A 16,073-nucleotide genomic window follows, 5' to 3' on the forward strand; every position below is an offset into this window, starting at 1 on the left:
GAGAGAGAAAGAGAGAGAGAGAGAGAGATAGAGAGAGAGAGAGAGAGAGAGAGAGAGAGAGAGAGAGAGAGAGAGAGAGAGAGAGAGAGAGAGAGAGAGAGAGAGAGAGAGAGAGAGAGAGAGAGAGAGAGAGAGAGAAAAGGGCCCATTGTCTGTACCTCACTCCATCTCTTCACTTGAAACACATTTAAATACTTTACCTCAAATACTCTTTCAGAATGTATATGGAATATGTAAGCATGTACCATTATAAAGGCTCTGCTGTGTGTCGTTGCATTTCACTAAACGCGATCTGTACGGAGGGTAGTAAAAGGACACGCAGTACCTGCATGCCACCCAGCAGGTGTCACTCACGGCCTCCAAGGCTGCTACACGAGGTCTGTGTGTGGGTGAATCAGAGGTCAGGGGCTACGGCCACTCATTTCACAGCAGGACAGCCGTCAGTCAACACAGCGGGCAGGAGGCGAGAGACTAGAGAGAAAGACAGCTCTGTAGCCACGAGGCTCGGACGCTCGCTTCCAGGAGTCCGCTCACAGCAGTCACTCACATGCCAGCAGGTTTCAACTAGCATGTGAGAAGCTGAAATCCCTGGAAAATCTCGACCAGAATATTGGTTCTGTTGTAGCTGCGCTCACTGTGGTGGTTATGCAAAAGCTCTGCGTTAGTAGAGTGTTGTTCGTACGGTTGTTAGGGGTTGGCATTGTGTTGGTGGTGTGATGGCTGAGTGAAGGTTGTGTGAAGGTTGTGTGTAGGTTGTGTGCTTTCTGGTTGGGTGTAGGTTCTAAGGTGGTTACATAGTGGTTGCGTGGTGTGCTGGTGGATACTCACATGTTGTGCAGGACACACCAGCCACAGTGGGGGTCTCCAGAACTCAGACACTCTCCACATGTCCCATACTGCTCACATGACTCTATGGGGACCTGTGTCACCTGGGAAAATATAGAACAGAGTCACTCAGCAGGCCTTTCTAACACCTAGGACAACACACAAGGAACAAACAAATAAACACTTATGTCAGAGGTATACAGAGAGCGAGAGACAGAAGAGGGAGAAAGAGGGAGAGAGAGAGAGAGAGAGAGAGAGAGAGAGAGAGAGAGAGAGAGAGAGAGAGCAGCTGGAGCGTCTGGTCTGAGAGAACTCTCTTATTTTGTCATCACTGGCTCTTTGTCTGTCCTACGCACCTGTCTAGGTAGAGCCTGGATAAACACACACACACACACACACACACACACACACACACACATATTTGCATACAGAACCAAACTTTCACACGATAACAATGGCACTAAGATTTGCATTCAGTATGCTGGAGACAGAAAAAGTAAAAAGTAAAAGAAGACTTGACATGCACACAAATTGATTTGACGAGCTTCAGGTGGTGAAAAACAGTCACTAGTCTGACCAGTGGAACCCGGGGTGAGTGCATGCGTGTGTGTGTGTGTGTGAGTGCATGCGTGCGTGCGTGTGTGTATTCAGCTATGGCCCAGAGGATTACTCCTTTCACACCTGCATCTCCCCGGCTCCTGGAGAGCATAAACGCCTCAGACATCAAATGGCCCACTCCCTCTCCCACACAGGGGGAGCGGACAGGGGCCTCGGTGCCTCCATGCTCAGTGTGGATGCAGTATTTAGACGAACAGTCATGGTCTTTTGTTTGACCAACGCAGGCCAGGTGGAAAACGAGAGAGAGTGGTTCTGACAGGGAGAGCCCGCCTCCCTCTATTCATCCCTCTCTCCTCAGATCAAAGCCCAGTGTGACAGGGGGGGGAACCCACTAGGAGGGGGACAATAATACACATTTGGTGTATTTAAGGGCCCTCTGTGTTCCTCCACACAGACCTGTTTAATGACATATCACCATGGTAAGAGCAGAGGCTTGGCTGGGACCCCGACATGCTTACTGGCTAGCCCTAAAGACTTGTTCTGGATCGTGGAGTTCGGGTCTGTGTATGTGGTCGAGCTTCCAACCTGTCCCCAGCAGAGAGGGGGTGTGCCGGGGAGGGGGTCACAGACAAAGGCAGCCATTGACACGATGGGGCGTCAACAGCTCTGAGCTGTGAGTAGAGTTCTCCATGGTCACTCTGCTGAATTACCCCCCCCCCCCCCCCCCCCGCCTAAACACACACACACTCACACAACCGCCTCAGATGTGTGTGTGTGTGTGTGTCAGTGTGTCGGTGTTATTAATGAGCCCCTATCCCCTGTCTCCCATGCTGCAGGACAAACAGGTGGTAGGCAGTAATGAGTTCAGGCTGGCCAGCCACATCAGCAGGACGGCCCAGGCCGATGACAAACAAGCCCACCAGGAGTGAGCCTCCCCTGGGGAGCAGGGGCCACTGTCAGCCCTGGACAGGACCGAGCCCTCCACTTCCAACATAATAACCCCCCCCCCCCCACCCCAAACTGTGGGCAGACAGTGAAACTGGTCTGTACAACTTTCACTGAGACAGATCCATTTCTAGCCGTAAAACTGTTTAGAGTGAGACAGCTGTCAAGTGGGAGGGGCCGTGTGTGTGTGTGTGGGGGGGGGGGGGGGGGAAGGGGAGGGGGGGGAGAGGGGGAGGGGGGGGTCCCTCATGGACTGATGTCTACATACATGTTTCACTGCAGCTGACAGTCAGACAGAACACAGAGAGGGGGTAGAACGAGGGGGGTAGTATTGATGTTGGGGCAGTGAGGGGATGGGTGGAGGTGAGTGGGGGTTCAGGGGGATGGGGGGACAGGGAGGGGGGGCAGGGTTCAGGGGATCACGGCAGCTGTTGCCCAGCACACGCTACAGTCACTCAACACAGCAGGCCTTGCACAATGAGGCCCCTTCTCCCACTGAGATGTGTGTGTGTGTGTGTGTACAGTAAGGCAGCATGTCTCTCTGCTTGGAGGAAGAAGAGACACAAAGAAGACCCAGAGTGTGATCGAATACAGCTCCACTCTTCCAGGTTACCTTCCTTTACCCTGACTGATGAGGGCTGAGGCAAGACACACACACACACACACACACACACACACAGACACACACACACACACACACACACACACACAGACACACACACACACACAGAGACACACACACAGTAGGGCTTTGCTCCAGCACCCTGGAGAGAATGACAATGTATGGATATGGGGGAGCAGTAGGACTGCTCTCGTGTGTTTCTGGAGGTGCAGATGAATGGTGTCTTCATGTCAGGCCTCTCCACGCCGGCCTGAGCCCAGCCAAGCACAGCTCTCTGATGGATGGACCCGGGCCGGCAGGGGAAGAGAGAGAAAAGAGGGATAAAGAGAGACAGAGAGGGGTTGAAATGCCCCATCGCTCCGTGTTGCCGAGATCCTGTTTGCTGCCAGATGTGCTTTGGCTCTCTCGCCCCGTTCCAAAACGCCGGGGAAATTGTGTTCCACCCGCCTGTCGTCAAGGCAACAGGTCTGGCTTTGACCTCAGAGCCCCCCCTTCCTGTCTCCTGCCCCCCCCCCACACACCACACACCCCTCCCCAGAGTGTACGGTAAACAGCTGGCACCTCTGGGACAGCCTGCCACCTACACCCGACCACACACGTACACACACACACTCGCACACACACACCAACTCCCCAACCTCCATCCATTTTTAATGAGAGCCAGCCTACCACACGTCATTGGAATGAGGCCCATCGATCATGTCCACAATATCATTCCCATAGAGAGCGAGAGAGAGAGAGACAGAGAGAAAGAGAGACAGGGAAAGAGAGGAGGATGTTGTTAAAACGCTGTCTGAATGTCCGAGTGTCCCCTGTGTTCTCTGGCCCTGCCCTCGTCCAGGCCAGTCACTCTATAATCTGCTGTGGTAATCCCACTGAGACTGGCCCCTAAAGCAGAGGCCACAGCTCTCTCACTCTCTCCTCACTCACTAAGACCCCACAAATTAGATCTGTGCAGCCCGCCCCAGTACACACACACACACAAGCACAAGCACAAAAACATTCTCTTTTGATCCTTATACTGCATGTCAGACTAGCTGCAGTTTGCAAAGACTGCATATTTGGTCAAATGCTTCAATACATTCAGGAGATTGACCATTATTTGAACTCCAAGGTAAAATAACAAGTATTCATTACTGTGGGGCTAAGAGGCCAAACCAGTTCTGGAGTTCATGTGCACCCCCCCCTCACACACACACACATAGCATGTTTGTTCTTGAAAGCATTTGTCAATGTACCCTTTTGCAATTGCCACACTGTTACACACATGGCAGAGGATTACAACATGTGTTCTCTGGATGCTTTGCCAACTGCTTAGATTAGAGACAAACAGGAGCAGCGGGCTGCAGTGCAAGTGTGGTGTGTGTGTGTTGTGTGGGGGGGGGGGGGGGTGGAGGGCACAGAGGATGGAGGAGGAGGGAGGTTGTTGTCTGTTGCTGTGGTGTGGAGCCAGGCTAGCAGTTGTGCTAAACTGGTGAATGAAGCAGGACTGTGTGTGTGTGTGTGTGTCTGTGTCTGTGTCAGAGGGGGAGGGTCTGGCAGCACCGGGGAATGCTGGAATAATGGAGAGAGGGAATCGACCTGAGAAACAGGATGAAAAATACTAAGCAGTTCGATAGAGCTGGGAGTGTATCAATTATGTATGACTGAAATCCTCTTTCTGGACAGGAGGGCTAAGAGATCCAAGGCAGAGAAGCAGAAGGGGAGAGAAGAGAGGTGGAGAGGGAGAGAAGAGAGGTGTAGAGGGAGAGAAGGAGAGGTGGAGAGGTGGAGAGGGAGAGAAGGAGAGATGGAGAGGGAGAGAAGGCGAGGTGGAGAGGGAGAGAAGGAGAGGTGAGAGGGAGAGAAGGAGAGGTGGAGAGGTGGAGAGGGAGAGAAGGAGAGGTGGAGAGGGAGAGAAGGAGAGGTGAAGAGGGGGAGAAGGAAAGGTGGAGAGGGAGAGAAGGAGAGGGAGAGGTGGAGAGGGAGAAAAGGAGAGGGAGAGAAGGAGAGGTGGAGAGGGAGAGAAGGAGAGGTGGAGAGGGAGAAAAGGAGAGGGAGAGAAGGAGAGGTGGAGAGGGAGAATAAGAGAGGTGGAGAGGGAGAGAAGGAGAGGTGGAGAGGGAGAGGTGGAGAGAAGGAAAGGTGGAGAGGGACAAAAGGAGAGGGAGAGAAGGAGAGGTGGAGAGGGAGAGAAGGAGAGGTGGAGAGGGAGAGAAGGAGAGGTGGAGAGGGAGAATAAGAGAGGTGGAGAGGGAGAGAAGAGAGGTGGAGAGGGAGAGAAGGAGAGGTGGAGAGGAGAGGTGAGAGGGAGAGAAGGAGAGGTGAGAGGGAGAGAAGGAGAGATGGAGAGGAAAGAAGGAGAGGTGGAGAGGGAGAGAAGGAGAGGGAGGAAAGGAGAGGGAGAGAAGGAGAGGTGGAGAGAAGGAGAGGGGAGAGAAGGAGAGGGTGGGTATTGAGGTGGAGAAAGGTAGAATACAGATGGCCTCTGTGTCACAGTGTGAAGACTGTTGTGCAGCAGCTAAAGGCACAGTCACACACATGTTCAATAACTACCCACCAGAACCAAACACCCCACAGACAGAGCGGCAATAGAGACAAACTCACATCTATCATTTAAAAAATATGTGGTTACGTCTGCTCTGACTCTCCCCATCTACTCTCTCTGTAACCCTCGCTTTCATTCATTCTCTCTCTCTCTCTCTCTCTCTCTCTCTCTCTCTCTCTCTCTCCTCTCTCTCTCTCTCTCTCTCTCTCTCTCTCGCTCGCATCTCTCTCGTCTCTCTCTCTCTCTCTCTCTCTCTCTCTCTCTCTCTCTCTCTCTCTCTCTCTCTCATCTCTCTCTCTCTCTCTCCTCTCTCTGCTCTTACCTCACATTCCGTTTGAACGCAACACTGAACCTTAATAAGCTTACAAAAACGCTGACATAAAAACACATTTTCATTTATTTATACATGGATGATTTTGTTTGAATAATGCAGCGGTGCTATTGGTCGATGGCACAGCAAGGTGGAGAGGAGACCTACAGTAGCACTGCTCGTCAACCATTACAGAGTAACTCTCCTCTCCTGTCCTTCCTCCTCTCATCCTCTCACTTATACTCCTCTCTCCTCTCCATGAAAAAAAGCAAAGAGGAGCAAGTGACATCTCCACGCCCCCTCGTCACTGTGATCTCCCTCCTCCCTAGCCCCCCCCCCCTCCCCCCCTCCTTCCATCCCTCCTCCTCTCTTACTGGAAACTGGCTCGCAGGCTGCAGCTGACATTTAAGAGGTGGAGAACAAAGAATGGTGTGCGTATAGATTAGAGTATCTGCTAGTACGTGTGTCTGGTGTGTGTGTGTGTGTGTGCGCGTGTGTGCGTGTGTGTGCGTGTGCGTGTGTGTGTGCACACATGTGCATGCTCCTCTGCCACGCTGTGGGCAGTGACAGCAATAGTAGCCTAGTAGCCGTCCCACTGTGTGTAATTGATAGCTGCTGACACACACACGCACACACACGCGCACACACACACCTGGTCGTAAAGGCCTGTGGCAGGGCTGGCCATGTCTAGTGATTGTAGAAGGAGATCAAGCCAATAGGAATGTTAAGGGGATCTTTGGTGCTGGCTTCAGAGGCTCCCTGCTGTGGGACTCCTAGATGGGAGACAGTATTTAAGACCAGGATGCAGGCTAGCAGTGCTATCCAGAGAATGGGACTTAAGACACACATGCCTTGTCTGCTCCTACCAGCTATCCTTTGTCTCTCTGTGGGTCTGTCTGTCAGTCTGATTTCCTTCCATTCACTCATGTGCGTGTGTGTAGTGTGTGGGTGTAGTGTGTGTAGTGTGTGGGTGTGTGGAGTGTGTGTGTGTGTGTCTCTGTGTGAGACATAGCCTGTCACTGCAGCCAGTAATGAGCCGTTCGCTCCAGTCAGCATGTGAGGAGTTAATAAAGTAGCCACTACACTCCAACAGGCGTGTGTGTGTGTGTGTGTGTGTGAATGGTCGGCACACTCTGTCTGGCAGCAAGGGGGGTATTGATTTAGAAAAACAACCCAGACAGAGGGGCATTCTGTCCCTCAGAGACACACATCACTGTCTCATAACTGGATGTGTGGATTTCCATAAATTGTATGCCTTTGTTTTCTCCTGTCCATGGTGTAGAAACAGAGGGAGTGTGGACTGGCTACACCCCACTGCTCTGGTGGCTGATCATTGGTGTGTGTGTGTGAAGTGTGTGTGTGTGTGTGTGTGAAGGAGGGGAGTAAAGGGGGATTCATAACCAGGCTCAGGTGGCAGAGGGAAGCTTCACTTCAATCCCAAACAATCCCCTGTGTGTGTGTGTGTGTGTATATGTATATGTGTGTGTCTTTGGGCATGTATGTGTTTGCTCGCGGCTAACTGGATGTGTGAAACACTTCATTATCTGGTCCCCATCCAGCACCTGTGTGAGGAGTCCTCACCTGGTCCCTGTCTAGAGGCCTGGTCTCCTACCAGGAGCAGACGAGCACCTTGCCCTGAGCAGGCTCAGCAACACTACCACAGGACCCACCTGAGACTCGGAACTAGCTTCTGTGCTTGAGGAAAAGACGGCACTGATTCAATCTGCAGAGCAGTAATAGCAGGCATGAGAGAGAGGGGGAGAGAGGAGGAGAGAGAGAGACCGATACATAAAGAAAGAAGCAGGCAAAAAAAGATAGAGTGATAGAAACAGAGAAAGAGAGGCCACTTACTGTGACAGTGCCTCAGTCTTTTTGTTTGGCGGGAGAGAGAGAGAGAGAGAGAGAGAGAGAGAGAGAGAGAGAGAGAGAGAGAGAGAGAGAGAGAGAGATAGAGAGAGAGAGAGAGAGACAGAGACAGAGAGAGAGCATAACGAGCTGAAACAGCCTTTGTGTCTCCTCCATCCTCCTCACACACAGAGGGTCTTACTATCTGTCCCCTCCATCTTTCATGTTTCCGACGGTTGGAACATGTAAGACACTGTAGCGACACTGCTCCTCAAAGCTAACTAGTTGAACCTACATCCAATGCATCCAGTCTCACTATAGACCACACATAAGGTGGAAACCGTTCTTCCGGTTACTAGTATCACTTACACCTGCTCCTGCTCTACTCTGAATCCATGTCTATCTGATCTGTCTCATGTTAGCCACACTCTTCCTTATAATGATGTATGCAGTGTTTATTTATCGTATATACCATATATCCCCTGATGTTAGAAGATAATCAGCATTATCCACTTCCACCATGAGTGTTCCTAATGTCTTGTTTGTATCTCTCTATATCTCTATCTATAGGCATGTCTATCACGCACAAACATTCACACTTGTACTGTATAAGTACACACACAGAGCCTCATTTACAGTTCCCTAGCAGTCCACCAGTAGTCTCAGACGGGAGGGAAACGACACAACGATGTGAACCCCACCTGGACTAGCTCTGTACTGTCCCTACTCCAACCCCCAAAGACAGAGAGGCTGAGAGGTCGGAGAGCCCGCTCCCTCTCTCTCACCCTCACCCTCTCCGCTCTGCCCCACTTGTTGTGTCATTGTCTCCTCACTGGCAGAGCGAGAGAGAGAGAGAGAGAGAGAGAGAGAGAGAGAGAGAGAGAGAGAGAGAGAGAGAGAGAGAGAGAGAGAGAGAAAGAGGAAGAGAGCGAGCGAGAGAGCGAGAGAAAGTGATCGTGAAAGAGAGAGAGAGAGCGAGCGAGAGAGAGAAAGTGATCGTGAAAGAGAGAGAGAGAGCGAGCGAGAGAGAGCAAGCTCATTATCCATACTCTAGCGCTCCTCTCCTCTCTCAGACAAACTGTCTCTGAGCCCAGAAAGACCCAAACTACTGTCTCTACCAATTACACATTCACACTCCCTCTCTTCGCCCTTGACAGGACTCACCCTGATTCCTTCAACTGGCAGTCACTTCTCCCTGACACTCTTTCTGCTTTAATTAGGCTTGTAAATAATTATTGCAATTAAAGCCTACAATTAGGATGGCCTAGTGCTGCCATTAGAGCAACAAAGGATGGTGCAGTGTTCAGTGGGAGAGATAGACAAAGCCAGTGACATTATACTGTCATAGGGAGCCTACGAGGACAGTTGATGAGCTGCTAGGTGCTAATCACAGTGTTGGTTCCTTGGCCTGTCTCAGCTGCCTTGCTCTGCTCATCACACATCCCTCAAACCACACCCGGGAACCACATCAAGCCCTCCCCCTACATCCCAGTTCACAGTTTGTGGTCCCTAAATCCCACTCTAGGTCCTAGCCCTCAGGCCCTACCCCCAATGCCCCAAAGCCTAGTCATAGTGCCTTGGTTTTAGCTCCAAGGCCCGAGTATCATCTAGAAACATCACATGGCTGAAACTTGGCCCTGTCCTCTCAGGCTTCTAAAACAGCATTGTGGGTAGGAGAAAGATGTTGGTTTAGAATTCAGGATAATCCATCTCAACAAGAGAGCTAAACTGAAGGAACACTTCAAGCACTTCTAATTCACTCTGCATTCTAATAAACACCAGATGAATACCAAGTACAACAGCGGTCTAGGCTCTTCATCAGAGATAAGGATCTGTTTGCTGAGTAATTGGAGTCTTTTAACAAATTCAAGGACAGTTTGAGTTCAGATGCCTGTGATAGCAGAGTAGCGATGTGACTGAGCGAGAACAGAAGGCCAGTCTCAGTGTTCTGTTTCTAATCAGGGTGCTGGACAACAGCATGAATATGCAGAGACAAGCTCGAAACCAATGCAGCATTCATGTTTGGAGGCATTGGCTGAGTAAGGGTAACCTTGAGGCCCTCTGTGTGTGTGTGTGTGTGTGTGTGTGCACATGCATGTGTGTGTGTTTGTGTGGGGGGAGTGGAGTGGGAAGTGGGCAGTGGGCAGTGGGCAGCGGGCACAGCAGCGGGCATGGTGGCGAGGGTGTCAGAGAGAGTGTGAGGATCAGGTATCCTGCTGCTCATTAAGAGACATTAAGTCAGACTGGTGCTGAGGACTCCCAAGGGGCAGGTATACACGCACACACACACCACATTCACAGACACACACACACACACACACACTCACACACACACAGTAAGTCATGGGTTTATCTCTGTGTAGTCCAGGGTCATTCAAGACTAGGACTGTGTACTAACATGACCACCTACTTCTCCTCTCTCCTCCTTCCTTCCCTCTATCTTCCTTCCTTCTATCTCTCCTCAGCCCTCCCTCCTCCTCTCTCCTCCATCCTCAGCCCTCCTTCCCTCTGCCCTCCTACAACCCGGCAGTTCCAGCTCAGCTGACCAGGGACTGTGCCCTCCTCTGATCTGGGCTGGGGTTAGAAAGAAGGGTGAGGGGTGGAGGGCAGGAGAGAGGGGGACACGGAGAGAGGGAGGGGGCCAGCGGGGACCCCGGTGAGCGTGCTTCTATTAATTAACGACTTGATGAGGACTGACAGGATGTGCGCTATCAAATAATGAGGTTAAGGATTGGCCAACGGTTCCAGGGCACAGAACCTGATTACTTCTAATCCTGGATTAAGTCAATTAACAATAGCTGTTCAGGGCCGGATGCAAATGAGGGGTTTTGTTAGCGGGCGAACGCGGTCTGACTTCAGACCTCCACACTCATGTGGGACACCCCGGGCTGATGACGCATGCAGGCCAGGCCTGGGGAGGAGGGGTCTCCCCTGACCTCAGAACAGGCTGGTCAGCCAGATGGACCCTGGGTCATCCTCCCTACTGACCCAATGAGCTGCCATATTCAGATGACCTCTGACCCCTCTGTGGTCCGATCTACAACCTCTGACTTTCGAACCTCTATGCAGCACACACACACAGACACACAAATGTGAAAGCATAGACACACGCACAGGTGTTGTGTAGCAGAGCAGGAGAGTAGGATTGAGTGGTTTCTCCAGAATGAAAAGCTAAATGGCTCCATCAATAACAGTAGACGTGTGTATTGACAGGGGCATTTATCCTGATTTGTCCACGTGTCAATATCAAGTGAAGCTGTCAGAGACGGGCAGGGGCTAGAGCCTCTGACTAAATGTAAATGTAAATGTAGAGCCAACACAGTGTGGGACAGGAAGCAGACAGCCTGGGACTGAAGCCCTCCCACCCCCCCAATGTTAACGTGGCAGATAAAGGATGATGGTCCATCTATCTCCTGTCTCTCTCCTCCTCATCTGTTCTCAGCTCTCCTCTCCTGGTCTGTCCTCCCTTGTCCTCCTCTCCTCCTCTCCCAAAGTTCCCCCACACCCAGTGCTAGTGGTAAACAAAGGTGACACTAACCCCCTCTCGCTCTCCTGTGTGGGAGGGGAGGGGGGGCAGATGTGGGGCCCATACGTTAGCGCGTGGCGTGCGCCATTGCCGCCTCTCGCCTCTCGCCTCGCCCTTTGTCCTTGCCTCCTCTTCCATGCACATGCCGCCTGTGTGGATTTCATGGTTGCATGGGATCGTATATATACACGCCGCCGCGCCGCCAAATGTGCCGTGTAGCGGAAACCTCATTTGACCCGGATCCAGGCCAGTGACTGCCTGATCCCCCCCAGCCCAACCAGGGAAACAATGAGCCATAAGGAGCCCTTCATGGAGCCATCAGAGGAGGAGAGACCCAGAATACCCCCACGGAACACACCGGAACACACTTGACATTCAGAAGAGCACCATGACATGGCTAACGAGTGTATTATTTAGAGTGCAGTCTGAGGAGAACGGAGTTTGAAAAGACTGTGAGTTTAGGGATTTGGTGAGAACACACATACCAGCAGGTCTAAAGATGTCCTCCTGGGAGCTGTTGCCACTGGTACCTCCTTCACCCCCACCCCCACCAGCACCCCCCACCACACCCCCATAAGCTGTCCTGCCGGAGAGAAAGACTCAAGTTAATGGGAGTCTTTGTCCTGGCCGGAAAGGGTGACAGTGATTGGTGGGAACCTCAGAGGTGCAGGTCAAGGGTCAAAGCCCTCAACTTGTTTCCATCCTGGACGGGAGCAACTAGGAGCTAACTGGGCTATTCTGGGACGACCAGGGGATCACGAGGGGGGTCGGAGCACCTCCAAGCCCAAGGAGGAGGGGTGTGTGGCAGCAGGGAACCGCTCCGCTGAGCAGGGTGAAGACGGATGCAGGGTTAAGCCATACATCACCCCTCTGCTGTGCCTCTGCCCTCCTGACTTCGGTCTCCTTGGTCTGTAATCTTTAGAAGTCCTTATTTTTGTTCTGAACTTAAGCTGCACTTCCTCTCTCCAGGTCTTTGGAGTCCTTTGTCTGGGTTTAGAAAGTCCTCCTAGGCCTCAAGTCCCTTCCTGCTGTCTGGGCGAGTGGAGAGGGGTAAGGTGGTAAGGTTGGGGAGAGGGGGGAGTATGAAGGGAAAGGATCTTAACTAGATGGTCTGGTTAAAGACCAAGGAAGAAACATTGTTCTTAAGAGAATATTAATACAGCTTTGTTCTCATTAATCATATCCTACCTCCATTCCCAGTCACACACATACACACACACACACACACACAACCCGCTCCCTGCCTGCTTGAGTTTGCTGGCTGAGGGCCAATCCAATCAGCATCTGCTGCTAAAACAAAAGGTGTTTCCAGGAGCAGGGCATAAGTCCTGTGTCCGTACGGGCCTGAGTTCTGGGCTGCATCACCATGGTTCTGGACCCGCAGGTCTGGATATCAGGCCCAGACCAGACTTCCCTATTAACACATGAGCTCAGTCTGTCATACACACCCGGTTCCTGCATGCTGATGAGCCAGCGGTGTGTCAGCCCATCTATGGCGGCACGAGGTGTGAATGTATCCCATTTCCCTGCCTTGATAACCACTGAAGCCATTTCCTCCCAATCTCTCCTCGCCAGCTAAACAAAGGTATGGGAGGGGGTTGGTGTCCGTGTGCGAGGGGGTATGGGGGGGTACTGCGTATGAGTATGATAGTGGGGTTGGTTGTGGGGGGTTGTTGACGGAAGGTATAGCCCCCTACCACCCCCCCACCCCCCCCAAAAAAAGACAATCCATGCATGGATTTCAAATTTCACAGCTGAGCACTTGGGAGAAATTGCCAGGCTTGAGAAAAAGAGAGGGGTTCCATTCTCTTCAAATGTTCTGAGCTGTAATGTTGCATTACTTACACCGAGTGTAGATGGGGGGGCAGGGAGATTTACGGTCTTTACACGGGGCTGGTCCCCGGCACCCCCACCCCCCACACATACTAATCAGAGTGACAGTAGCACCTGCCTGTGAGGGCCTACAGGAGGAGGAGAGGCAGTGAACAAGCGGAGTGTTCTAGAAATCTACTCCTTGTCCAGGGTTGGCCTTACCCGGCGGGATTTAGCAGGTCTCCTGATAAAGACCTTGACATTAGAAGGCTAATATTTCACACAAGAGGAAATCTACCGGTAACTCATTTTACAGAGTCATAAAACGCTTAGACTGACGTTATAAACTCAGCACCTGGTCTAGATCTCAAGCCTGCGCCTGTGCTTGATTTCAACAGCAACAACAAGCTTGTATCCAGCAGAATCTGAATAACGACGGCTTTCTCTAATTTGCTGTTTTGGATACCAGCCCAAATGATATGCAGCTCCACAGGTACCACTTCAAAAGCCCCTCGCACATGAAATCTAGATTATTCTCCATGAATAATGTATGTGCGTGGGCTGGCGTCTCTGGCCAGTGACCAAAGCTGCATGGGCGCGATGTGTTGTCCGATTCAGCGCTGTGTGTGATGAACGCTGGCCCACAGTTGAGGCGGCGGCCATCTTTGTAACAGCGCAGCACAATGGGGATGAAAGGACCATCGGAACCGTGATAATCCCCCCAAACAGCTATAAGATAGCAGAGCGATGGTCCCACTTCATCTGTCTCCAGCGCAGCGCGTCGACAAAGCCACGACAAAGAGAGGCAGCGTGAGTGAGGAGGAGGCTGGAAGTGAGGGGGAGGCTGGAGGGATGGACGCCACTGTGTCTCAGTGTCGTTCCAGAGGCTAGGCTAGCAGGGGAGATATGGGACTGGTAGGGAGGGGGCAGCCTCACGGCAAGTGGCAGTTTAGGCCTGCTGCGTTTTGGCTCTCACACACACACACAAATCACCTCAACTACCTGTCGGACAGGCCTGGAGTGTATCTTGGCTATGGACCCATTCTAGATGATGCTGTCAGACTCTGATTTCTGATTGCTGCCAAAGATGTTCAGTTTGGAAATGCTTTGCTTTTGATGCAGTGTGAAGGATAGTGAGGTGGTTTGAGAGTGTCAGGGATTTTATCAATGTCATATGACATTGAGAGAGACAGCGAGAGACAGCAAGAAAAATAAAGAGAGCAAGAGTGAAAAGAGAAATAAAGAGAGCGTGAGAGACAGAGACAGAAATAGGGAGAGAAAGAGAGAGGGCGACAGAGAGCGAGAGAGAGACAGACAGACAGACAGAGAGAGAGAGAGAGAGAGAGAGAGAGAGAGAGAGAGAGAGAGAGAGAGAGAGAGAGAGAGAGAGAGAGAGAGAGAGAGAGAGAGAGAGAGAGAGAGAGAGAGAGAGAGAGAGAGAGAGAGAGAGAGCGTCTACGTGTCCGGGAGGCTGCTCAGCTGCATTTGCCAAAACAGCTCTGACCTTTTCTCACTGTGGCTGAGCTGGCCCTGGCTCCAGAACCATCTAGCAGCCACATTACTGGACTAATACACCTAGAAATAACACCATCATCCACTACCCTGGGCTCCGTACCCACACATGATCCCAGACACACAGACAGTGCTCCATGGATGGGATGAAGAGGGAGCTTGTTTGAAGGGCTGCGTCTTACGTTATGAGACATCTTCTACTGAAGAACGGGGCAGTATTAAGTAGCTCTCCAGACACAGGTGTTTCTGGGTAAATGAGTCCAGTTGAGAACTGTTTTTTTTTTACAGTAATGATGTAGTAGCCTGTGGGCAGTCTGCCGTGCACAGACACACGTCCGCACACGCATGGACACGTTCGCACGTCCTGGACACAAACACAAGCACGTGCACACAGAGCTCCTGGAGACAGGAAAACACAACTCTTTCATCAGCTCCACTGCTTCTCCCATTGGACCCTGAGTCTGTCTGTCTCTCTGTGTCTGTCTCTCCATCTTATGCAGATTTGGAACCATACTGAGTGTTTTGTCTGAGAGTTTTTTTATACTGTACATGATTTGGGTAATGAATATGCAATGGGCTGAATCTATATGAGTTTGTGTGTGTGTGTGTTAGTGTGCTGTGTGTGTGTGTGTGTGCGTGCGTGAGAGAAAGAGAGATAGAGTAAAAGAGGGAGGATGAAAAGACTTATGTAGACTACATTTTAATTCTGAATATATGAGAGCAGTGTTTGCATGTGCGTGTAATTATAGCATTTGTGTGAGAGCATGTGTGAGAATGAGTTCCAGTGTTGCACTAGAGTCCATATGCAAATGCGACCAACAGCAGAGTGTGTGTGTATGTGTGTGTGTGTGTGTGTGTGTGTGCGCGTGCGCAGCAGATATCACGTCCATATGTGTGTGTCTGTGTGTGTTTGTGTGTGTGTCTGTGTGTGTGTCTGTGTGTGTGTGTTTGTGTGTGTGTGTGTGTGAGGCCCACACGTCCCACATGTTTCTCACCCATGTCACAACACAGGAAGGGGTGTGATGGAAGACTGCTGAAGAGCCCAGATCCTGGAGTGGGCTCACTCAGAGCTCAGCAAACACTGGCATCACAAACCCGGCTTTGCTCCTCTCCCTCCCTTTCTCCCTCTCTCTCCCCCTTTCTCCCTCTCTCACCCCCTCTTTCGTTCTCTCTCCCCCTCTCTCGTTCCCTCTCCACCTCTCTCATTCTCTCGGCCTTTCTCTCCTTCCCTTCCTCTCTCCTCCTCCCTCTCCTCTGCTTTCTTCCAGCCCTGCACCAGATAGAGAGAGCCTAATTGTTATTCAGAGAGGGAAACACAACTGGAGCCAAATCAGTCCTGTCCCTCCACTTCTCTCTCTGCTCCGCATCACGTCTCCTTTGTTCCCTTCATCATGTGTTGGAGAGGACTTGACCTGCCCTGTGTCCAGGAGCCCACACAGCTTGTGGTGGCGGCCAGGCTCCTGGAGACAGGGCAGGTCTTCCTTCGCGTCATGGTCTCCACCTCAGTACCTGTCCACTTCCAGACTAGGAGTGGCCATGTCATGCAAATCCTCCCCACTGTGCAGAGTCGGACGGATGTCCAGGACAGATA

At 51.6% G+C, this 16,073-nt stretch overlaps 1 protein-coding gene across 1 annotated transcript in view; it reads right to left on the reverse strand.

Moving 5' to 3' along the window:
• plxna2 (plexin A2) overlaps window positions 1-16,073 on the reverse strand; it is a gene marked incomplete at its 3' end in the record, with an annotated part of 110,484 nt that overhangs the window by 26,877 nt on the left and 67,534 nt on the right. Inside the window, 1 exon segment of the mRNA XM_062460508.1 lies at window positions 829-929. Within this exon segment, the coding sequence (XP_062316492.1) occupies window positions 829-929 (101 nt within the window).

Source organism: Osmerus eperlanus, chromosome 4 (genome assembly GCF_963692335.1).
Source record: "Osmerus eperlanus chromosome 4, fOsmEpe2.1, whole genome shotgun sequence".
NCBI classification, from domain to species: Eukaryota; Metazoa; Chordata; class Actinopteri; order Osmeriformes; family Osmeridae; genus Osmerus; species Osmerus eperlanus.